This window comes from Falco peregrinus, chromosome 1, assembly GCF_023634155.1.
Source record: "Falco peregrinus isolate bFalPer1 chromosome 1, bFalPer1.pri, whole genome shotgun sequence".
NCBI lineage: Eukaryota > Metazoa > Chordata > Aves > Falconiformes > Falconidae > Falco > Falco peregrinus.
The window spans coordinates 123977859-124002259 of record NC_073721.1 but is presented as its reverse complement, the minus strand read 5'-3'; the positions used below and the strand labels follow the sequence as shown (position 1 = coordinate 124002259).

Sequence of the window (24401 nt, the reverse complement as noted above, 5' to 3'; positions counted from 1 at the left end):
ATGGCTTTCAATACCTGCCAATAAATCTGTTGACAGTGATACTCTTCTGTACCAAATACATTCCAAGATGCCTAAACATCTTGTTTGATTATAAGCAGAAACACTGCTGGTTTATCAGTGTTCAGCCTGAGAAAATGTGTTGGCATCTGGAGATCATCATTGATGGGCATAATGACAGAAATGAGGCAAACAGCCAAGGGACTTGACCAAAATAACAGTGGCAGGGACTAGACACACAACTAGAACTAATGCTGGGTCCAAATCCAATGCTTTAAGCCTATCATGTTTTCTCTCCAGCAGCTGCAGTATTCTGTAAAACCTGAAATATCAGCTCAGAAAAAACAGCCATCACTAGAAAACAGCTCTCTCCATATGTCACAGTCCATAACATCCGATGACATTTTACATGATCAAATTATCTGTTCTATGAAACATCTTTGGAATGCAAAACCTATACAAATTTCTCTTTGACTTATAAATTAAAATAAGAACGGTCATACTTTCAACTCTGTTTTAACAAGCAGAACAAAGCTAAAGCACATGTACCTTAGGCAGAAAAGTGGAGTGCATCAAACTAAAAGTTCTTGCTTTATAAAGGTAGTGGATGCATGCTGTGACAGCCAGTAAATTTTCCTTAGCGCATCCAAGAAAGGGTCTACAAGTGTAAGAAGGCCAGTGAGGCCCTTCTGGACCACAACTATATAGTGGATTATAATACAGATGGTGATTCAATGCTCTTGAACAACAGCCAATGCAAATTCTGAAAATATGTGAAACATGCCCCCATACACCCTTTCAGAAGGGAAACTGGCAGCTGCTTTCTCTAGTGACTGCACAGAAACCCTATCTGGCAATCTAGACAATAACTGCAGAAGCACAGTAACAAATAACTGCTCTGTGTCTGGCTAGAACATTAAATTAATCCAACCTGCTATAGCTACAGTCCATCAGTGGGAAAGAATATTCTGCTAATGTGGCTTGGATCGTTCTAAGAAAGACTGGGCAGGCCGTGAAAAAGCAGTTTCCTTGTTCCCGAGGCACAGACAATGTAATTGCCTTGGAGAAAAATGGCAGATAGTGACAAGGAGTCCAAAAGGCATTTTGGACTAAGCAGAAACATTGCTGCTTTATCTGTGTTAAGCCTGAGAAAATTTGTTGGCATCCGGGACTGGATAAGTGACAGGCATAATGACAGCACAGAGAATGCTGCACTTGTGCTGGCATTCAGAGCTCCCGAGAGGCTCAGGGCAATGCAGCCATGCTGTCCTGGAAGGGCAAGGAAGTGAAATGCAAATGCCACATCAAAAGTGCAATACGGCTATGGTTTCACCATTAACGCAACAACAGGCTGTCGCCAAGCAGATGGGAGAGAGAAAAATAGCAGGGAACTCTGCCCACAGCAAAAGAGATGGGGGGCAGAGGGGAGGAGGCCTCATTAACATTTAAAGAGAATGAGGTTTCCTAGACCATTTCTAGGAAAACTATTGATCAACACCTACTGAGGCTAAAAATTAAGGAAATCACATTGCCACTAAAGCTATAATTCTTTGGTTTCACTAGAAATAAAATACTACTGCTTTCAGGGCTGACATAATTACTGATTACCCAAAGTTTTCTGCTATAGTCTGGAGTGAGGATCTTCCACTGGAAACAGATGACTCCATCCCATCTATATTTTAGGCCCAGTAGCCATGAGCCTCACATCCTCTCTCAGCTGCAGCTGTGCCAGCTGAGCGCTTACAGCTTCCACCTGCTCATTGCCACATCCCTGGCAGTGTCACTGCCCCTCCGTGCTGGTGGCTGAGTCTGTCGGCAGCCTCAATGCACCGAGTGGACAAAGACCTGCCTTGGAAAGTTTTCAGACTAGCTTGTTTGGAGCAAAGGATGCTCATGTCAGGAAATGCAGCCCAAATGGATGGGTGCCTTCCATTATACTATGTAACGAACTCAAATATTTTCTCACAGGAAGATCCTTGTCAAGACAACCACTTACGGTGACAGCCTCCCGCCTGGCTGAGCCTCTAATTAACAACATACCTGTTATTGGCCACAGGCAGTGCAATTTCAAACTTAGCCAAGAACTGGAAGTACTGCTCTTCGGTTTGCTCAGTGAAGCCCGTCCCAACCAGCAGCATCCTGAGATCCTCTGCTCTGATGACTCCATTCTTAGCTACAGACTTGGAGCTCTTGATGTTGAAAATCCTCTGCAGACACTCTGAGAGCCAGACAGGGTCAAGGAAGTAGAGGTTTCTTAGGCCGTGGCTTGTGTCTGGGAAGTGCAGCAGTGTACCTGTTTCTATGAGAAAATTAATCGCTGCAAAAAATAAAGAACTCTAGATCAGCAATAGACCAGCATTAGGAAACCACAGTGCAGATGAGTAAGGCTATGAGGCAGTCTGTGCAGTTTTATGCATACCAGATATAGCCAGCATGCAGTCAAGCCAAGAGAGTAACATTTATCTGAGGAGTGCTGCTATCTGGCACTCCACTTGTAAAACCCACATCTCACCCCTTTACAGCCAGTATTTGTCCCCATCACACCTCCCCTTTACCCTCCTCCTGCCATCCTCACAGGGAAGGGCTCCCCCAGGCTCCCGCAGTGCAAAGCCTCCATAAAGATCACAGGACTGGGGCCCTACAGAGAAGATAGCCTTGAAAACATGGCAACGCTAATTCTGCACAGAGCAGAAATAAAATCAGACAAAGCTTGTTCAAAAAAAAATAAAAATTAGTAGCCTCAGATCACCCTTGGAACCTCCCAGCCCTCTCCCCACAAAGCCCCATTACTAATTTTGTATCTTAGCAATTTCCAAAGTGACTTCAACACTGGTATAGAGCACACCGTAACTGTTTTTTTGCACAGCAATTACCTGGTGGGCTTCCTTCCCCTCCCCTTTCTATTATTCATGGAATATTTCAATCACACCTCCTGATTTCCAAGAAATTACTGGTCTGCTCTGACCTACCAGTTTGCAAGTCTTCATAGTCTTTGATATCATTTTCAGGTGTTTGCTCAATGATCAGTTCTATTTGTCTGTCTGTTAAATACTGGACATCATCATTCTGACTTCTTCTATGCTGTTCTGCAAGGACAGCTTCTTGAAGACTAAGGTAACTTCTTGGTATCTACAAGCAACATAAGAAAAACAGCAGGATCAGGATCAGACAGCAATCACTCTGCTGGAGTTGAGCTGGCTCAGTCATCTTAGGGATCCTATAGTGCTGTCTTTTCCCAAAGCCAGATAGCTATCTTACATACTTCACATGCCTCCTGCATCAACAGTAACTCCTGAAGTTCACCTCCCAATCCAAAACCAATCCTCAAAAACGCCCCACTTTGGTAAGGATCACCGCTAGAAAGAACAGTTCTCACCAATCTCCCTGCAAGTTTCTGTGAGCATATTGAGCTGCCAACATCCTTCATGTTGCAAGTGACGTGAAAAATCAGCTGTCGGAGTCCATCGAGGCCTTCCAGAGTCTTACATGAGAGCTCACTGCAAAAGTCATGCAAGGGTGAAGATTATCAAACCTTATCAGCACACTGGCTTCCTTTCCAGGCCCACTTTCTCTTATCAGCGACTTTAAATTTCCTGTGCCAGATGAATGGGAGGAAGGCTGTCAGTGAGCATTTTTAGCTTTGGAGAAAAATACAAAGACGCCTGGAAAAGACATATTAGGCCAACCTCCGCTCTGCCTGCTTCATTCACTGTGCGCTGCTTTTCTATCCCCTGTGCACTGTGATCTCTGGGGACTTCCCTGTCAGACTAACCAAAGCCATCACCCACTTTCCCTTCAGTGCTGCACACATCCTGGAAGGGACTGCAGGAGGGAGGAAAACATGGTGCTCCAGCAGTCGCTGGAGACAAGTCCAGTTCTCCCTGCCTTAGATCAAAGAGACACGATGATGACTACCAGACACCTTTTCCCACCCTCATTCCGGCCCTTGCTCAGCTGGAACCTGTGATCTGGGAATTGATGCTTAGATCCTAAAAGCTGGCCTTCATCATCTCTTTAACAGCTAAAAGCCTGCTCTCTCCAACTCCTACTATTTTTGGTCTTGCTGTGGGCAGGATAAGAACAGTTCTCTTCCACTTTCCCCAACAAAGAGTCTTTCTAACTGATCCTACACATGTTCCCATGGCAGACAGAAAATAGTTTTCTAAAGCAATATGCTTTATCTTAAACCTTAGCCGTCAGTGGCACTGGGAAGTGTGCACTCACTGGAGTGACACTGGAGGACCAGCACTGATAAAAGCACTCCAGGCTCACCCACACATGGCTTTCACAACAAACACTCCTTACACTCCTCCGGATGCCCAGAGCACTGCTTAGAGGAGCCCCATCCAGGTGGACAATGGGGTATGAAGGAGAGGCACGGGAGGGAGGAGGTATGAAATCAGGCATGACTCCAGTGGGAAGAAATGCAGGGGAAAAGGAAGGTGAAAGGGAACGTGCAGGATGTGTGGCAGGTGGAAGAAAATCCCCTTGAGAAAAAATGACTGAGATCATGTTATGATGCTCTGTGGTGATAGGAAAAGAGGCTTGAAGAGACTGAAGCACAAAACTTTCTCCTTCTCATCGTGAGTCTCTGGGCCTCATGCTGGGTCCCTGGTATTTCTCCTAATGGGAAAAAGCCAACTGGGATGCTCGACTGAGCGCTTGCATTTGCAGAGCAGAGCATGCATGGGAGGTCTCCTGATGACTTTGCCAGGCAGCAGATGCAAAGTGCCGGGGACATTGCAAACGCCCTTCTTTACTTGCCAGCCACCACCTGCTTTTGCCCCAGGCATTGGCAATTTCACACTGTTTGGTGTCAGCCTGCTGAATCCATGCTCCACCTGTGCTGTGCGCTCCCTTGGCTGGCAGACTCACCTCTTTCCCAGCCAGAGAAGCCTCCTCTCTCCAAGGGCATTCTCTGTTAGCCAAAGGGAGGGAGCTGCAGAGGCTGCATGGCCTGACTGACACTGATCTTCCAGACAGCACCACCCCTCCGTTATCCCACCCGGTGAACTCAGATGGCACAGGTTTGAACTGCTGGGGGCTCAGGGGGCTGACCCACTCCTCATCCTGCCAACACTGCCACGTGAGCTTTCTCACATCAGGTAGAACAAGGTTACCACACAGCCCCCTCTTAACAAAACCTGTGGCACCCACACTAGAACAGTCATGCTCTCAAGCTTTGCAGCATTAATTACTCAATCTTTAATCAATTACTTCTCTCGTTGTGACTAATATAACTGTATCACCATTTAATGGTGAGAAACCTGAGTGGAGCAGGAGCCCTAAACCAGACTGGCCAAGGTCATGACTTTGGATCTTCCAGCTCTCAGGCCCACGCTCAGACCCCTGAGCAACACTGTACTTCTGATTATTCTACATTATCTCAGTCAAAAATAGATGAAACGCAATGCTGACGAGCCTTTAAATCAGTTCCGTTGCCAAGGAGATCAAGTATTATAAAATTGTTTGAAGTGACATAAAATAGAGTGACTGAGCTTCATAAAGGCACAAGGACTTACTGCAGGTGCTTAAATGTGATATCTGGGAAGCCAGTTGCTCTGGATCCAGACGGAGACCGACAGAGAGCCAAGACGTATGCCCTCAGAGTTGCTATCCTCTCGACGCGAAATTTTGTTTCAATTAAATCAAGGTGTGTTCCTACCACTAACACCACTGAATTTGGAGCTTTGGCCTGTAAGGGGAAACACTGATGATGATATCATCCAGATTACATCGTGGTAAATACAGCGAGGACATGTGAAAAGTATAATATTTAAGAGGGGGTAGTCATATACATTAATAAAATGGAATGTATGTAAAACGGAGGCAGCTTGACAACAGCAACAAGTGATCTGGGTATTACAGAAGTTCTCCTACAGAACATGCCTTAATCATCTGCTGCTACTGCAAAGAGGGAGACTGTCGGTCTGGCCTCATTACATCAGGGCTTAACATAAAGGGAGTTGCTATGTGGCATTAAGTTGCTACAAGTCAGTTAAATGGTGGGACTATGTCCACCCAGACAAAGGAAAATAAGTTAGCTTAACCTGTAGCCAGAAGATCTAACTCTGATGTCCTGAAAAAGGCTAGTTACACTCTGGAATGGATACCTGGGGAAGTTACACATACTTTTGCCTGGATGTATATGGAGAGGTGAGATAAACTGCTAGAAAAGTCTCAATCTACTTAATCCTAAATCAATGCAAAGGAATGGATTAGATGATCTTGCGGTTTCTTCCAACCCTTCCATGATTGCATTACAGCACTGGAATGTATCCAGATTTCAGGGACCATGCTGCCAAATACAATGGGATTGCACAGGCTTAAGCAGGGGTCAGGCTGCCGATCCAAATTACTCTGACCACAGAAGACTATTCAGATGCAGAAATACATGCTTATTTGCAGTCAATCCATTTGTCTCTTATGACGCCCACTGAAATATCCTAACCTGAACGACACCAAACTCAAACCCTGTGCAGATGCAGAAGTGACGGCTGTACCATGCCAGACCAAGGGGCCCACTTGGCCCAATATTCTGCCTAGAGGCTAATGGAGAGTATAGGCACAGGGTAAGCATGTAGACATTATTTTCCCTGGTGTGTTCTCCCAGCATCCAGCAGCAGGCTGCTCATCAATTTCCTGACCACGAGATGGTATCTCTCAGTTAATAGCACTTGATGGATTTTTCTCCCACCAGTCTGTTTTTTCAACTTCTGATATCCACAGCACATCATAGTTCCAATATATTGCACAGGTTAGCTATCTGCTGTGTTCAGGATACTTCCTATTGTTTGTTTCAAAGCTACCATCTCATTATTTCATCTGATCTCTCCTAATTCTTCTATAATAAAAGATCATGAACAAAGACTCCCTTGTGGTTTTTCCCCTTACCCTGAGGAGTCTACATGCAGCCCTCCTCATTTGCCTTTCCCAAGCTGAAGAGGTCTATTTACTTGCTGTGTACTCAGAAACTTTTTCCATACTTTTAACCATGATGTTCATCTTTATCTGTAACTTTTCTGATGCTACTATGTACCTGCTGGATACATTAAGGACACAGGCACATCATACATTTTTGAAATATCATAGTTATGATTTCAGCTTTGTAACCTAGTTTGGGTTTTTGACTGCTGCTGACCATTAAGCTAATATTTTTGTAACATCAAGATGTTTCTTTTTTGAGAGGGACTGGCTCAGAGCCCATTTTTGTGTATGCAATGTTAAGACAGATATCAAATAATAAACATTTACAAAAAGTTATGAACATGGTATTATAAAAATCAACCAACACTAATGAATTCACTGCAGTTCTGAGTCCCAGCTGAGAGCTGTCTAGGAGATACTCTCTAGCTTACCTGAATCTAAAGTGTTAAAAATATAACCTCAAGACTAATGTGTGTCTAACCCACACAAGAAAGAAAATGCTTCAAACCCTCCTCGGAGCACAGTGTGGTCAAACACTAATTCCAAACTAAGTATGTTCAGCCTTACTTAGCAGGGGTTTATAAATCAGCTTTTGTTTCATTCTCTGATGTGTGTGAGGGAGAACAAAGCAAATGATAAATTTAAACCATTAAATATAACGATATGCCTACAGCATAATGGAAAATTAATTCCAAAAGCTATGAAAAAATCATAGCTTGCGGAATTTTTGAAAGCAGACCAAAAAGAATCTGTAATAATCACGTATCTTTGTGCTGAGCTACTACTTGATAAATAGATACCCCAGAGTCCACCAGTGACTTCTTACCTCAATGTTCAGCAACCAGAACTGTAAGTTTGCCACAGCTTCTTCCCCCAGTGCCAAGTTCCATACCACTATGTACAATGCTTTGTCTGTGAAGAAACACTGATTGACTGTAGACATGCTTGCTGGGCCTCCGATATCCCAGACATTGAACTCCACTGAATCAACCTACTTAGACAAAGAGAAGTGTTCAAATCAAACGGTTGCAGTAAATCACAGGGAGATAATAGCCAAAGTACAAACCTACGCCTGCATAATGTATGACACAAGAAGGGTTTCAATGTCCTAATTGTGCCTCCAGGAAAGATAAATCAACAAGCAATTGTTAAGCATGGCTACCACTTCCCCACAGGAAATCAAGACTAATTACTTGCTGCTAAAATGATAGAGGTGCCCTTGATGCTGGTAAATCTCCAGTTAATGCTGCGGATTCTCCAGTACAAACAAGGGTCTCATTCTGAGCCCAGTATTTCACTGCATCTGGAATAGAAACTGTTTCATCCTTGTCTGTGCCACGCTCGACAGGACTGTTGCAGCTACTTATCTGGCACTGCTATGGAGAACAGGAAACCCCCTGCTGAAATCACTTCCACTGAGCTCAGCCCTAACTGAGCCAAACAGAATATAAGATGCTCAGAAGATGAGAAACTTCTCAAGCTTTTCATAAACACCTCCTGCATGTTGCTCTGAGGCTTCCGATAGGTGCGTCACATCAGAGATGGGCCACAATTACAGCCACTGTAAATCTGACTCGCTAATTTTTGGGGAATCATCTAAACGGAGGCCTCTAGCCCTGGCTCCCTTCCAAGTATCTCAGCAGCCATCCTTCCATGCAGCCCCACAATAGCGCTAGGATGGAGCACGGCCCTCCTCTGACACAGTATTCAGGCTCCCAGTTGCAGTAGGAAGCACCTACATACCTTGAAGTCTCTGCTCCTAAATCACTTGGCCCTGGGGAGGCAAGAAGCTTGTGACTGAGCAGAAAAATAAACTCTGCTCCAGCCATCACCCTCAGAGCATCACGAAACACCAAGTGGGCTCCATTTACTGGTCCAGGTCCAAGTACTGACTGATCCCACATGACAAGTTACCCTATGAGATTTCAGCAAGGAGTTAAGTATCTCAGCAGGGCTCCTCGCATAGTCCCAGTTTGAAGCCTCCCAGAAACAGCTGGAATAACTTCCATATTGTTTAAACCAAGTCCTAACTAGCACAAGGACTGCTTTTTTCATCCCAAAAACCTTCAGCTGTGTGTCTGTATGGTGTCGGTGACTGTATGGTGTGACAGAGACTCAGAGGTAGGGACAAAAGCCCGTTCGGCACCTTGATCCCACTCCAGGTCTCTGAGGCTGTCTAGGTTTTTATTTTATTAAATTGCTTTTCAATAGAAAATACACAAATCTCTTCTCCCACCAAAGTCTTTTCTTTAAGGAGTCAGGCTGTGCTTGCTTTTTTTTCTTTCTGTCTCTGGCCTGGCACTCTTTGCTGTACAAGAGCTGAACTCAGCAGGCTCCTTCGTCCCTTCCAAAACAGTCTGGCGGTCATGGCTGTCATCCGGGAAGGGAGAGCCATGTGTTTGCACACCCTCAGCTCTACAAGACCTCAGGACCCTCAGGACCAATTCTGCACGCTCTAAACCCTGTGTTACCATGCAGGCGGTGGACAGGGCCACCTACAAATGCTTGAATGAATTCAGTGCTGTCCAAATGAGTTCAGTATGGGTTGACACACTCCTTGAATGAGCCATCTGAGATTTGGGAGTTTAAGGTACACAGTAGACATCCTTGGATCACACCAGAAGTCAGGCATCCTACCTTCTACCCACCTTCCCCACCTAGGACAGTTCTGATATCGAGAAAGTCCAACTTTAGGTACTGATGTCTCATTTTCTGGCCTCAAATGCAAGGACAATCTGCTTTAGAGAAGTTGATTTAAAACATTCTCTCAGAATTGGTGTCCAAAACCCACTCGAGCTGGTATAGAGTCAGTAATTTGGGCAGCCTACACATGGATTTTTCTCTTTAGGACACAAAGCTGAGTGCTCAGGAAAAGAGAATTGTCCTCTACTACCAATTGGAAATGAAACAGAGGAATTGTGATGGGTCTAAACCACATCACCTGCAACGTCTGGCTCACAGGTGATGGAAATGGTTCTTTGTAAAAGGGCATGCAATTTCAGCCCATAAGGGACACTGTAGGGCTCAAATACTCCAGTGAGGCTAAGGATCTTTGACTGTTTTTCACCTTTGCCTTGTGTCCCACTGGCTTGGGGAGCTCCCACTTTGTTGTACGTATGGTGGCATCGCTGTGCATCATCTGAGGGACTTTTCCTGTCTGTAGGATCTCAATCAGCGTTGACTTTCCCTGTCGTGGAGGACCGACGATGATCATCTTCATTAGCTTACACTTTTCTGCTTTGCGCAGCTGTGCTCTTAAGTATGCCAGCACTGTTTTAGGGCCTATGGGGGGGAAGTGAACAGGCTTTATCTGTGGTTAGCAGTTACAAACATACATATGTACAGCAGGACTGCACAAAACCTACTGTTGCAAACACATCAGCTGAATTAATATTTTCCCTACAGTTTCGCTGCGGGCTGAGGCAACCCAGAGAATAAACAAAGAAACCTCTAGTGACAAACCTGAGACAGAGACCCCAGAAAAAGGTCACTGCTCTGTGACTCTACAATGGAGCACTGTAAGAAGAAACAAATGCTGTGGCTCGTATGCTTCAGAAGCTGAAAGGAAACATAAAATACTAATTTAGTATTGGAAAATACTCAGTTTTTCCTTCTACTTTTATGTTTCCAGTTAAAATTAGATTTAGGCTTCAACAGTGTGTTGGAGAAGGACTAATTCCTAATAACTTTGTTCCCACAGGATTTTCTTATTAAAACACACAAAAAAGAAGACAGTACTGTAATAGATCCAAAAATCTAGCAGCTTACAATAGTCACTTCAATGTGACTGTGACTGTTGATCCTAAACACTTCAGTCTTTAGAAAGACTCTCTAAATACCCTGAAGTACACACATTCAGGAAGCAAGCTATGGAATTTATTCGGCATGCATATTGCAAATCAAATATTGCATTTATAAGTCATCGTTTTAACATGTGATCTATCTGAAACTGATCATATAGCCAGAGCTTAGCACTGGTTATCAAATTTGCAAATATGTGTAGGTTTCCCTATGCAATTCCAGTTAACCGCAACAAGGGCTTGGGCACACACTGTCTGTTCCTGTTCAGGACCGTTAAAAGGAAGCGATTTTCATTATATGTTCAGTCAATTTAATAAAGAACACACAGGATCAGCCTTACCCTCTTTTCTGATCTCTGCAGGAACGTTACTGATATTTAGTTCCTCGATATCCAGCTGCCAGAGATTAGCCAGCTGTCCAAGTTCTGGAGGAAGCTCTCGGATACCAGGGTTACTGTACAAAAACAAATAAATCTACCAACAACCAGGCTTTGTGTGTAAGTAGCTGCTCTCACGGACTCTCAGATTACACTATTCTCTCCTTGCAGAAATCTTCCATTAACATTTTAATAAAACTACTCAGCACTTTAATAGTAATTTCCATCCTAAAAGTGATGTATAACCTCAATTTATCCTCTGAGGCAGACAAGTCTAATCATCTTTACTGGATAGTTGAGGAAATAAAGGCAAAAATGATGAGTTACTGACTTTAATGCTACAGAAGCTGACAGCAAAAAGCCAGAATGAACTAGAGGCACATTAGATTCCCAGGCCTGTGTTCAAAGCATTAGATCATCTTCCCTAATTCAAAAGGCTAGCCTCCTCCTTATCTAAAGCAAATGATGGGCATAGGTTCTAACAAGGGGCTGACTATTTCCAGCTTTTTGACTTCAAAAGCACTGGACATCTGGGGTGGGGCTCCACAGAAGACTGGTCACTAAAACAACATGGAAATAATACTGCATAGCTTTTTCAGGACACAGACTTACTTTCCTAAGTAAAGTTCTGTTAAACCTTTCAGATGACAAACGGACTGCGGGACAGAGTCCAGCTGATTGTCATTCAGATAAAGGACTTCCAGAGAATCACTCAGAAATGCTGGAAACTCCAAAAAAGGACCTGGAACAAGACAGGAAACAAATTGCACCTTTAAAACATAACAGGCACCAAGGCTCTGAACCAAAAGCCTTCACCTTAACTTTGTAGGCAGGACATGAGGTCATGTTCCTTGGCAGGAATCACCATGAAGCAACAGCAGAAAAGCAAATGGCCTTCACTGGCAATTACACATCAATGCTCACATCTCAATTTTTTAAAATCATGGTGATGCGCATCTTTGAAGGTGATGGGCTCCAGGTGACTGAATTCTGCGGTGCTGAGGGAGGAACTCTAGGCCTGCCAAGATGACTATACATCAGAGGACAAGTGGCGTTGTGTTTCTTGCTGCTGAATAGCTGGTAATACCTTGTGAACTGTTTGTATTGCAGCCTAACTGCTGGCAGCCTAACTGCAGGCACAACTGGTTTTCAACATGTTTTTTCCATGTTGCCTGAGAAAAGCCAGAAGCCGGTCAAAATTTATGCTCAGGCCCCCACATTGCATCCTGGAGCAATTTATGGTGGATCAAAGTCAATAACAACAGAGAAGAAAACCCAAACTGCAGCTGACAGACTGCTAACCTATGTTGCCTCCAAAAACTGTTCGCATCTACCCCCCTGTTTTGTTTTAGACTGCAAGGTCTCAGGGCACTTCAGACTTCCTACATGTCTAAGCAGCAACCAGCATGTTTTGGGAGTAACCCAAGCAATAATCACAACAACTGCATGGCTGAATTGCTGCTGCTGCTGGAGAAGTTCAAACAAAGGGAAATTCAGCTGATTTCAAAGAGCATCATTTCGCTCCACAAATTACTCCTGGGATAGGGGCATGAAAAGCTGCCATGAATTGTGTTGCTGTCTTAAGAATGTCACATGTATCTACCAAGAAGCATCCTGAAGTCAAGGAAAACTAGGCCACACAGGGACAAGCAAATTCTGAGTCTCTGATTAGGAAAGTACAACCAGCACCATCTGCTGCTTCCACCGTCAATAAAAGCAACACCCTGATATGCAAGACACACCCTTCTTCAAGGATAGAATAGTGGCACTTCCACCAAGATCGCCTTCCCTCACACAGAAGACTTGAGGAACTGTAACCAGACTTAGCTGAAAAAGAAAAAAAGAAAAAAAGAAAAAGAAAAAAGAAAAAAAAAGAAAAAGAAAATGGAAGAAGTTTTCTCAGGAGAAAATTCCCCAGCTCTAACATTAACAGCATTTCAAGCCTGAACTATGATCAGAAAAGAAGTAAGATAGAGTCCCACTGTCTGCAGGGCTGTTTTATATACGTGACAGGACTCTCTGGTGTGGGCAGGCTGTCACAGTCCGCCTTTGAGTTTTCAAACAAAAAATCATCTTTGGGATTATTTTAGGAGAACAGCAGGCTTATTCATGGATTTAATTCACTTCCTTTCTGCCTCATCACTGGACTTAAACTTTTCATTGTTTCTCTTCAGTATGCACCTTGGCACAGACAGACTTAGTCCTCTTGGACACGTAGGAGCAAGCACCTAAAATAGTAGCAATACTCTCAATTCACCGAAGAGTCCCAGGTGGAAAGGAGTGTACTATATTGGAAGCAAGCCTGAGGTGTTTATGAATTGTAATTATTTATTCATGAGTTATTTATGATTTCTCTGGCTTCAGCTCAAATTTTCTTTTAAAGAACTGTAGAAAAAATAAAACAAATCCCATCTTGAAAATATATTTTTGGATGAGTAAACGCCACCAACACCACATGCGTGTGCAAGGAGTTATTCTGAGATTTATCGATCAAATATAGTCAGCATCCATAAATTATTCTCTTTAAATAATCTAGACTTAAGTAAATAGCTTTATTGGTAAAATCATATGAAAACCTGCCCCCCACCTCGCTAGGAGACTTCTGTGAACAGCTGATGAACTCCAGCTTCTGTTTTCTCTCGATGTTCTTTAAATTCTTGGCCACATCCTCTAGTCTCACCAAGCTAAACTTGGCAGAGAAACAGACAGAAAAAGATGAGCTGGCTTTGCTCTGTCGCTGTGGCTATTCAAGCACAGCACAAGCCAGGTAGGCTACTCTGCACCCTCCTGCAACCTGAGGCAACCTCCAGCAGCTCAGCGTTGCACCAGGATAGGATGTGCCAAGGCTTTTCAAGTGGTACTAATGCTCAGTCCACGCTCCCCTCCTTTATGTAGAGGGGTTATGCTGGGTTTGCAGCACATAGAAATTTCCATTAGGACAGCAATTCCCTTTTATAGCTGGTTTTAGCTGCCTTCGTCTGTTGCTCCTGCCCTTCTCTCCCCACTGGGAAACGCTGCTGTAGCACTTCACAGAGAAGATTTGAGAATATGTCAGACTCCACAGATTCACAAGATTCAGACTCCTTTTCCAGTTCTTCCATGTTCAGGATTTCAGCAATGTGACACCATTTCTATTTCCATCTCCTACTTGCAAAACAGTGCAGACCAATCCTTTCACCTCCTCAGAATGCACACACAGCACCTGCTGCCACAGCAGCCTCTACTTCCATGGACAGAAAAATGAGGTAGGATTAGCCTTGCCTGGCGGTCCAGGTACAGCCTCTGCCACCCAGGTGAGCAGGACCTAACCTCCAGTCCTAACCCATAGCTATGGCTGTACTTGGTGCATTTACCAATTTTACTTATCCATGTTGACCTGAGCTTGTGCACAATTTTCAGGGGAACCGAGGAAGGCATTTGCTGCAGGAGAGCCTCTCCCTGCCGCAAACAGCTGAAGGCTGCTTGGATGTGCGTCATGAAGACGCCAGCTCTATTCCACTCTGCGATTTGCAAAGAATGCTTCAGAGCAAGCCATTCTTCAGGCAGCAGAAAATGAGAAAGCTTTCCAAGTGCTTTAAAATAAAACAAACAAACAAAAAGAAATGCAGATGAATCCCACAGAGAGCAGGAAGCAGTACAGATATCTTCAGATATTCCTTTGTTCTCTCTGGGATTTCACGTGAACTAATCCAGAACATCTCTTCTGCTCTGCCCCAAACTGTGGGTGCGAATCCCAGAGACGGGGAAAACATGCATTCAGCAACAGAAGGAGTCCTAAGAATATTAAGACTAATTATGAGTTAATTCCCCTTCAACACACCAGTTAGTCCTCTGGCTAAAAAGAATAACCTTCATGAAAACAATAAAAGCTCAGTGAAAGAAACACATTTCACTCATTCATCTTTCTATATTAATGGTACAAACCAGCTGCATCATTTCTTTAGAAACATTTAACCTAAACATATTTCCTCTTAATTTAAATGGTGCTACGCTTAAAATTGCAGGTGAATTTACACTGATTTCCCTCCAACCAAATTCCACAGATTCCTGCTGCTTCACAGGTCACCTGGCATTCTCAGCACTTGCTTTCCCGTGTTTGCACTGTCATGTACCTTACCTGCCTCTGGGCCACAGCGCACCCTGCTCTTCGTGGTGAAAAAGGGAATCCGCTTTGTTTTAAATCCTTCGTCACTCCTGCAGGCCAAACAAAATGGTAACATGTGCAGAAAAGAGCTTGGACGCAGCAGCTGAGAACTGTGCTGGAGCTGCATGCAGTGCAGAGTCCAGCCCCAGACAAGGCCGTGGGATTCATGGCACAGCTCTTACAGGTTCCTGTCTGCTTTTGAGAGATGGGATTGAAACCTGCTGCTCAATGACAGAGCTAGACAGCACCGACACCTGTCCAAGCCCAATGGTTTTCCTCTGGCAAATTAACAGAGCTCTGCAGGCAGCACTTTCAGCTCCCAGGGTGAGAGCACTTGACCCCCGACTTTATGGGTGTCAAGGTTAAGTAGGCTGTCAAACAGCAAATTGAACAAGCTTCAAGAGAAACGCTGGAGAACCGGCCTGCTGCCGTTCCCTTCTTTCACCAGAGTCTCTGACAAGATGATCCAATAACATGGCTCTAGAAATGCACTGAGACACTCAAATACCAGTAATTTATCTTTTGCAACTGACACGGCAACTCGTAAGGAATCCAGAAAAATTGCTGGACAGACACCCAAATGAGAAGGTATGACACAATTCAGTGCAGTTCTGGAGAAGATAAGGGACCTTTAACACTCTATGTTAAACATCCCTATTGTGATTTCTAAACAGAAGAACACCACTCTTTTATTGGATGACCTTATTAATTCAGTCTTCTCTACAAACTTGCAGCTGGTTATACTTCCAATTAAAAACCAAAGATTTTTCATTTTTTCCAAAACAATACTCCCACGCTAACTACAAATTGCAGTCCAGCCAGATGGTTTATGGTTAAGATATCCTTCCCCCAACCTAGTATTTGTAGTGATGAACCACACACCGGGCTAAAGAAATTTCTACATGCTCTGAAATTAAACTGCTCTTATCAGTAATCTATCTACTTAATAAATGCTATAGTGTGCTAAATGCCAAAAAAAAAAATCAGAAAAGGATAATTTATCACTGTCACAGACACACAATAGACTTAGAGACATGGTATGTGGATATCAATGCCTTCTATCCAGGTAATTAATTCACTGCTGACACCCTTTGTATTACACAAGGGATTGAGTTTGCTATTATTTCTTCAGCTTTTGTTTTCTCAGACAAAATTTGAAAGAAACACTTACTTCCCAAGTTGGTTTTTTGAAAGATCCAGCGATTTAAGTTGTTTGCAATTCCACTTATCTTGTGAAGGCAATGTAACTAAATGATTTCCTAGAAGCTTCAGGGACACCAAAGCCTAAAAGAGGAATAGCCTACAGTTAGAAGACAGAGTCCATCAAACATACAGAAAGAGATTTTTTAGCATGGCTATTAAATAACAGAAACATGAAGAAAGTACATCTTATTCATCAGAACACCCTGTTCATGCTGCCTAGCATGCAAACATTTCCTTCTTGTCTCCAGCAAGTATATTTTCTGCACGAAGCAACACCACTATTAGTTCTGGGAGATTATTAGCCTACTTGCTGACAGATGCAATTGGAAACAACCCATATAAAAGGATATTTTACTTTCAGTGAGGAAACCTTTCCAAATGGAAAAGAACAGTATGATTTACCTATGCGGTATGACACATAATGGATGAGAGGTCTTATATGTGTATGCAAGCTCGTGTCAGAGTGAGCTAACACCTGTTGTGCAAGCATAAAATCAATTTTAAAAATGTGAGCTATTTCACTCAAGGAAAATTTTTAATTGTTTTGTTAATACATGTATATTAAAATGGAAAATATTTTTAAAGATTTATACAAGTCACTTATCTACTTTTTTTTTCCCCTCACACCAGGAACAGAAATTGTAAAAACAAGAAATTTAGCTGATTAACACCATATAGTTAACATTATACAGATAGGACTCAGCTGCAAACACCATGAATAAGGTTAAACACAAGCTCCACTTTAAATTTAATAAATTTAACAGAAAAAAATGCAGTTCCCATTCAGATTTATAAAGTTTATTCTCTTCCATCTGTCCTTAAAAATACTATCAAGGCTCACATGATCATTTTAATTTGGTTGGAAATCCAATTTTCCACTGAAAAAGTCTTCTATGCAAAGTTTCCAGCCAGGTTTATTCTGCAACTCCCCCCCCCCCCCCCCCCCCCCATGAAAACTGAGATAAGCAGAATGCCAGCTGAATTATCTCGTGCTAGAAGTCCAGTGGTATTAATGAATTACACCCCGTGGAAATCATGCTTTACCAGCAGAGACTTCAGCTCTAAGTGTATTGAATGTTTTATGCCCTCCACATCATATAAAAGTTTTATGCCCGTTTTCACCTAGCACAATTAACGGTGTCTCACGAAGCCAGCCTGTTGGCCTTCCTCCCCTTTTCTCGGTTTGGAAAAATACGAGGTATCCATGTGACATGAGGCACGGACAAGGAGCAGCTGCTGGAATGGCAATTGCCATGCAAAACGCTCCCTCTAGCGGTCGGAGAGGGGCAGCACCGCGCCTTGGTGGGGCTGGGGGGGGGTACAGCACGACACGGAACTGCAGATAGGCAGAGCGAACCACTAGAGGAAAGGGCTGCACAATCGTACAAACTATAAAAGTCTCCCTGACACCTGAGTCTTGACAGCCAATGCTTTTACCATCACTAGTCTTCCACTGGCTTGAACTTCCCACTGGAAGGAAGACGCAGTCCTCCTCCGGCGCCTGGCGTCGAGCTCTCTCCATGGGGCTGTTCAATGACAATGCTTCAAACTTCTCCCCCAAAATACCCCTGAGCAGGGGGCTGGAGGAAAGGGAGGCTACACATTCTAGAATTAGCACAAACTTGGTTCTGTGTGGTCTAGCCGGGGTGCTTCACTTTCAGTCAACTGTATCCATGTTACATGATCCCCCCCAACACTAACAAAGGACACTCTCCAGGAGAGCTGAGAGCCTGGTGAGACTATATGCATTGCTTATGTGCCTGCTCCATAGGGTGAAAATTAGTGACTTTGAACTGGCTGTGGCTCTTCTGTACTTCTGAAGATCACTAGTCCTTGTTTTGCAATTGGCTCTTCTCTCTCATCTCCAACTTCTTCATTTTTGCTGCCTTTCAGGAAAAGAACGTGTGCCTCCAGAAGTGAGACAATGGCAGCAGCAAACTTCATTCAAACTTACTGCTGCAGCGCGCAAAAAGGGCTCTGGTGTGTTAGATTATATCAGAGGGACAGCACTGCAGCATCCAGTTTAAGCTCCCTCGGTCACCTCATGACGTGGAAATGCTGAACAGAGCCTTACCTGAATACTTCCATCCAGAGAGGGTCAGTTCTCTTCAAAAGAGGCAAACTAGTCTAGAGAACCAAGACGTGGCTTGGAACATGTACAGATGGTTCATTTAGAAGGTGACAAGAAAGCCAAGAAAGCCTCTGCTTCTCTTAACACCACATTTCTAGTATATACATCATATTAACAACTGTGAGCTGATCCTAGTCCTACTCTTAAGACCCCTCCACAAACCAAGCAAAGGCCAGTGGTAAACTACATGTCCTACCAGCCTAGGTCAGAAACATGCTTTCAAGTCACAGGCCTCCTCTGCTTTCAGCTTTTCCCAGGGAAAAGACAGCTCACTGTTGCTCCTACGTACTAACGTAGGAACATATAATGTTTCTTACGTCGTATGTAGGAACATGTTACTGCCCATTTCTCACCTTCCCACATCTACTTCTGGAGAGGGCTGGAGCGTGACTGCAGCCCTATTCACCAACACAAACTCTACAATCAAGGAGTAGTCCAAGTCAGGGCTGATCTAGGCATAGGCTTTCACCTTCCAGTTGCTCACCACACTGTAGCCCTTGGGGGACTGAAAATATCTGCCATTTCTTTTATGAAGATAAGGCTGAAGAGATATGCATAAGAACTGGCACTATTTAAGTTGTCACTAACTTCAAAGACAAGACAGAGCATCAGCAGAGATTGTACTGAGGTCTTCTCTGACACCCTGTACTGGTGCCTTCACATCTCTGCAGCCTCTGAGCAGCGGCATCCAAAGAAACGTGCCCTTGAAGCACCATCTAGTGTTTAGTATCTACCATGGTAGCTCCCACCCATGGAGCTTATTTTTAAGGCATTCAGAAAAAAAAACAAGTTTCAGAGACAATAGTCCATACGATTTGTTCTATTTCAGGGAAAATGCCAATTGAAAACAAATGGTTACCAGAAAGCAAAGCCAAATCTGCAGGAATCATTAAAAAGAACTGAGGGAGCAAATGACCCTCAGCTGTTTTCTTCCATGCAGGAGCAAGAGGCACCTTTGCAGCAGACTCCTGAGATCCAAATTGGACATGGATATGTGCCATCACTTCTCCATCCCTCCTGCAGAGGCCAGCAGTGAAAATCAAGAAACTTCCGCACAAAGATTTACCTCTGTTTCCATCTCCATGACCCTGAGTTTCACAATTTGGAAGGGAAGCTTGGAGGAAACCTGCAGGTTCTGCTTGGTTTCATGTTGAAACCATGTGAAGCCACAAATTCTGAAGGATTTTGAAGTAAAACTACGGATCTCTGACGCCCACTGGCAAGTATTTAATCTACAAGCTTAAAGATAAGACAGATGCCAACTAGCATTGTTTAGGGCATTCAAACATGCTTTTTTCAACACAGACTAATCCTTACTTACACAACACCGGTGTGCCGGATTAAGAAAAAACAACTATTTGTGAGCACGCTTGAGTACATCTCTATTGCAGTGGTTGGAGCTTGCAGCTGCAATGCAGTGGTTTGCCTTCTTCCAAACAGCACTCCCAAAATCAGAAAACCACTGATATCCAGAGTTCTCAGAAGATCTGTGTCAAAAGCTAGATACCGTATCACACCGGCCAAGGGCCTGAATGTAGCCATTCAGGGGGTTAGGGCTGCTCAGAGGCTCTGTGCAATTGTTGTGCTCATCAACTCAAAACAGCAGGTTGTCTCCTACCTACCTATGTAGCCACTGCTACAGCTTTGAGGTCTGAGTACGTGTCAAGAGAAGTACTGTGGAGTTGGAAGAAATGACACTTACTTCAAGCTGGAAGAGTCCTGGTGGAACTTCTTTTAGTGCGTTCTCAGAAAAATCCACTTCTCTGAGGTGATTTTTCCAGAAAATAGTCAATGCGTCAGGCAGAAACTCCAGTAAGTTTCTAGATGCTTTACAACATTTCTGGAAAACATAAAAGAAAAAACACCTATAGCACAGTAATCGTCTCTTTAAATAACGAGGTAAAGCAGCTGTCACATGTTTAAGGCACTAATAAATTTATTCTAGGTGATCTCTTAAGATATTTTGATCTAGATAAATCACTATGCATGCAGGCACATAGGATTTGCTGAGGACATGTACTCACTTAATTGATGGGCAAATTCTTTGGTGGGCAAAAGGTATTTCAACAGTTATTTTGAAAATTATTCCTATTTGCTTTTCAACCATAAACCAACACTTCATCAAAGTAAACTGTTCTCCTGCTACCCCTGTAATAATGAGGAATAAAGTGGCAGTGACAGGTGGATAGAGATGCCCTCATTAGCCATGGGTTTGGGCAAAGTTAACCTTGAATGTAAGCTGAGCATTCTGTAAAATGATCCTAACAATACTTCTGCTCATATGAACTATAGAGAAAATGAACACAGCCATATAAGACATGTTTCTAGAAGTTTTCCACCAATGTCATCAACATGGTGAGATCAAGGTAAAGCCTCAGAAAGACTTGATCAGAGACCCATAAACTGAATCAGGCAGGGGCACTTCCCCAGAAACAGAACAACCTTTTAGTCTAAGATGCCTGATAGCTTTTTAAGCATGACAGATTATTATTTTGCATTGTTTCAGAATTTTTTTCAGCCTATGACTCTGTCAGAGCAGTTCAACTTACCAAGGGGCAGGCCCAGGGGTCTGGAAACACTTTCAGCTGATTTCTGGAAACATTCAGTATGTTGAGGGACTTGAAGCAGTACAGAAAAACCGTTGGAAGTTCCACCAACCTGTTGTCAGAGACGTCAAACTCCTGCAGCTTCCTTAAACCAATCCAATTAGTTGCTAGAAAACACCAAACATTACGGACTCGGTGTAAGTATGATAGCGGTCTGATCCAGCAAGATGCTGCATACTTGTTAGATAAGAGCCAAACAACCAGGCCTTTTTGTGTACTTCAGACACCGGACTGCGAGATGCTCAGCATCTCCAGGTAATACTTTCTTTAAGCCATTATTACAACAGTTTGGGGTTTGCCTTTACAGACCAGGCCTTGAAATGTTAAGCATTAATACTGGACTGTACGTACTGTTTTCCTCATCAAATAACTTCTCCATATAGTTTTTGGAAGCGATGAGTTTTTTAAGGTTTTTAAGGTGTAGGAATCCAGAAGGGAGAGTAGAGAGCCGGTTGCTGGACACATCAATCTCCAGTAACCTGTAAGTACAGAAGATACTCAGTCAGGCATCCATAAAATGCTAGCAAAGACTCCTGTTGCCTAGACAGCTGTTTTACCAGGACAGCTTTAGATCTAAATGAAAGCAGTTGGAATGTGTCCTCACAATGCAAAGCAAAAAACCCTACTTAGAAAATGAACCCTTCCAAGGGGCAGACAGAAGTGGTCTGGATAGACAGCAGATCAGATAATTGATACCAGCCAGCAAATATCAATCTGAGTCAGCTCAAGGCTTAGACTTAGAGGAGTGGAGCTCACCAGAAGTGAAGAAAAGGAGAAACGACATGAGATAATACAAGAATAAAGTCCCTACAATTGTCCTGACAACTAACTTGGAAACACTGAAAATGCAAAAGGGCAAATCTTAAGTTAAACCCTGTAGCAGACAGAAAATAAACCAAGAAGCTCCTGCACATGCTCTTCACTTGCACAGTTTCGCACAAGCACAACTGACTCATTTGCACCTGCTCTCTGTACAGGTTCATTTGCTGTAGGCATCCAGCACACACACCTTGTACATATAATTTCATCAGATGACTGTACGCTGGGTAACTCTGTCAGCTGATTGTCAGCCAGGCTGAGCTTCCTAAGGTTTATCAGGCCCCATGGGATGACGGAGGGAAGGGAAACCAGGCAGTTGGCAGACAGATCAAGCTCAGTTATCTGACAGGAGATATCAATCAGCCAGTCCAGATCCACCCAGGGCAGTTTGAGGTTTGACCAGTTCACACACAAAGCCTGCATATGTCAAAGAAGGAAGAGAAAACCATGTTAGTAAAACACCAGTTGCTCTCGGCCTGTGTTACACTGCTGGGAATCTACGGGATCAGAGCATAGACCATAAACATTTTGCTCACTTTCCAATCTGCTTCTAGGGATTAAATTGACTCAGAGATGAAACCGTGCCTGGGTATCAGCAGCCCTCACCATATAGCTGCTCCACGATCTCAGTCCGAAGACCATGAGCAAACACAAGCAGAGGAGCTGGACTTCTTCACTAGTCCACCAGCTCTACACCAGCTCCAGTGTGCCCCACAAAGGGTGAGCTGCCCTTGCCTGAAACCAGCACTCTCATCTGAGAGCTGGACAGACTCTTAACAGTTTGTTCATCCAACAATGTGCAGTGATTTCCACGGGACTCGGCTCCCTGCCAGATGCATTCACATCCTACACTAGCAGCATAATATGGACAGATCATGGAAACCACCTTAAATACAGACTCCACAGCCCAACCCCCACCATGTCTCTTGGACATGGTCTGCATTGCTGCTCAGATCTCCAGGGGACTCTGAACACCAACAGAGGCCAGGCAGGTCCAGAGGAAGCACTGTGGAGCAGTCAGCCTCTGAAATGCTTATGGATCATTGCTCGTGCATCTGTAGAAAGGGCAGGGACAGATCTGCTGAGTGTGGTAAAGATTTCTTAGGAAGAGGCCTGTTGCTGGAATAATTAATACATGCCCAGGCACTGCTCTTCCATCTTAAACATTCCAACAACAAGCAGCCAAACTGTTCTGGTGAAAGTTTAGGTTTTGCAAAGCAACATCTGGGAAAAGCAACAAAAGGCAAACGCCCCCCACGTAAAGTATTTCTAATCACTAGAAATTTGCTCAGTATCATTTAGGAAGATATTTTAGCTTCTGAGAGACATTATTTTGGCAGTTGCCTCTTTTCTAGACAACATTCTGCTGCTTTTGACGGTAAGATGAGGAAGTCATTATATCCTCTTTTGGAAAAAACCCCAGTCTCTTATGAAAGGCATAACTACTTATTTCAGGCTCCAGGTTGGACAGAAGAAAACGTGAACACACAATGGTTATCAATGCAAGTAAACAAGCCAAGGCTTCATTTACAGTACCATATCCTTGCATACCAATGAGATCTATGTTCCAAACTACACATTTTAAAAATGTTAGTCCCAAAAAATTTTCATAAGCCCAGTGTTTTTGTCTTAGCTCATGCCAAAGACAGCTTCAATAAAGTGATCATTAATTCTCCACCAGGAGGCAGCAAGGACCCGACAGCAAATTTCATTTGCTTTCCAGTGCCCAGTATTTAGCTTTTAAGACTTTGAACCCCAAATCTAAAATTAAAATGGATATATTTTGGGAAGGGAGAAAAGGAAAAGGGAAACAAAGGTCTATCCCAAATGCTTGTTTGGGACTCAGAACTCCAACTAATGTAGATCACACAGTTCAAATGTCTAGGAGAATGGAATAAAGGATAAGCACAAACAATTGCACTTTTTAGAAACAGCAGTTGCACTTGGTGTAGACATAGCGCTTTCCACACATTCAGTAGTGAAGCCTCAGGACAGCCCTGCAAATATGAATAAAAATATTATGCCCATTGTATCACTGGGGAAACCAAGGACAAGAGCACAAGCTCTTTGAAGCTACATTCACCGTCACGCCACAAGACATCCATGTAACACACAGCAAGCCAGCAGCAACAAGAAATCAAATTAAGCAGAGTATTCACTGCTACTGCAAAATGTACAGTACCTAATGGGAGTTACGCTGCAAAGCTTTCACACTGGCACTAAACATACACAAACTTGGAAAATCTAACAGTAAAGCAGAGTATCTAACAGCTTCCTGCTTACAAACTCGCTTTAAATTCTCTATGTAGTTTTCTGTAATTTTCTCTCACCTGTAACAGCCCAAGAACTATTTACATCACTGGACAGCAATCAGTTATGAGTTATGGTAATAGTATA

General features: G+C 43.4%; 1 protein-coding gene across 7 annotated transcripts in view; it reads right to left on the bottom strand.

Moving 5' to 3' along the window:
• The window catches only part of LRRK1 (leucine rich repeat kinase 1), an 83250-nt gene that overhangs the window by 24209 nt on the left and 34640 nt on the right, over positions 1 to 24401 (bottom strand). For 6 of the 7 annotated variants that reach the window (XM_055815049.1, XM_055815044.1, XM_055815058.1 and 3 more), the window contains 14 exons: positions 22195 to 22421; positions 21537 to 21664; positions 21129 to 21292; positions 20282 to 20419; positions 16417 to 16529; positions 15219 to 15295; positions 11714 to 11843; positions 11066 to 11178; positions 9992 to 10206; positions 7751 to 7915; positions 5520 to 5692; positions 3374 to 3494; positions 2967 to 3126; positions 2038 to 2314 (listed from right to left, as the gene is read on the bottom strand). In XM_055815049.1, coding sequence (XP_055671024.1) covers positions 2038 to 2314; positions 2967 to 3126; positions 3374 to 3494; positions 5520 to 5692; positions 7751 to 7915; positions 9992 to 10206; positions 11066 to 11178; positions 11714 to 11843; positions 15219 to 15295; positions 16417 to 16529; positions 20282 to 20419; positions 21129 to 21292; positions 21537 to 21664; positions 22195 to 22421 — 2201 coding nt within the window. The remainder of the gene's footprint in view (positions 1 to 2037; positions 2315 to 2966; positions 3127 to 3373; positions 3495 to 5519; positions 5693 to 7750; positions 7916 to 9991; positions 10207 to 11065; positions 11179 to 11713; positions 11844 to 15218; positions 15296 to 16416; positions 16530 to 20281; positions 20420 to 21128; positions 21293 to 21536; positions 21665 to 22194; positions 22422 to 24401) is intronic. The other variant, XM_055815079.1, reaches the window with a different exon arrangement.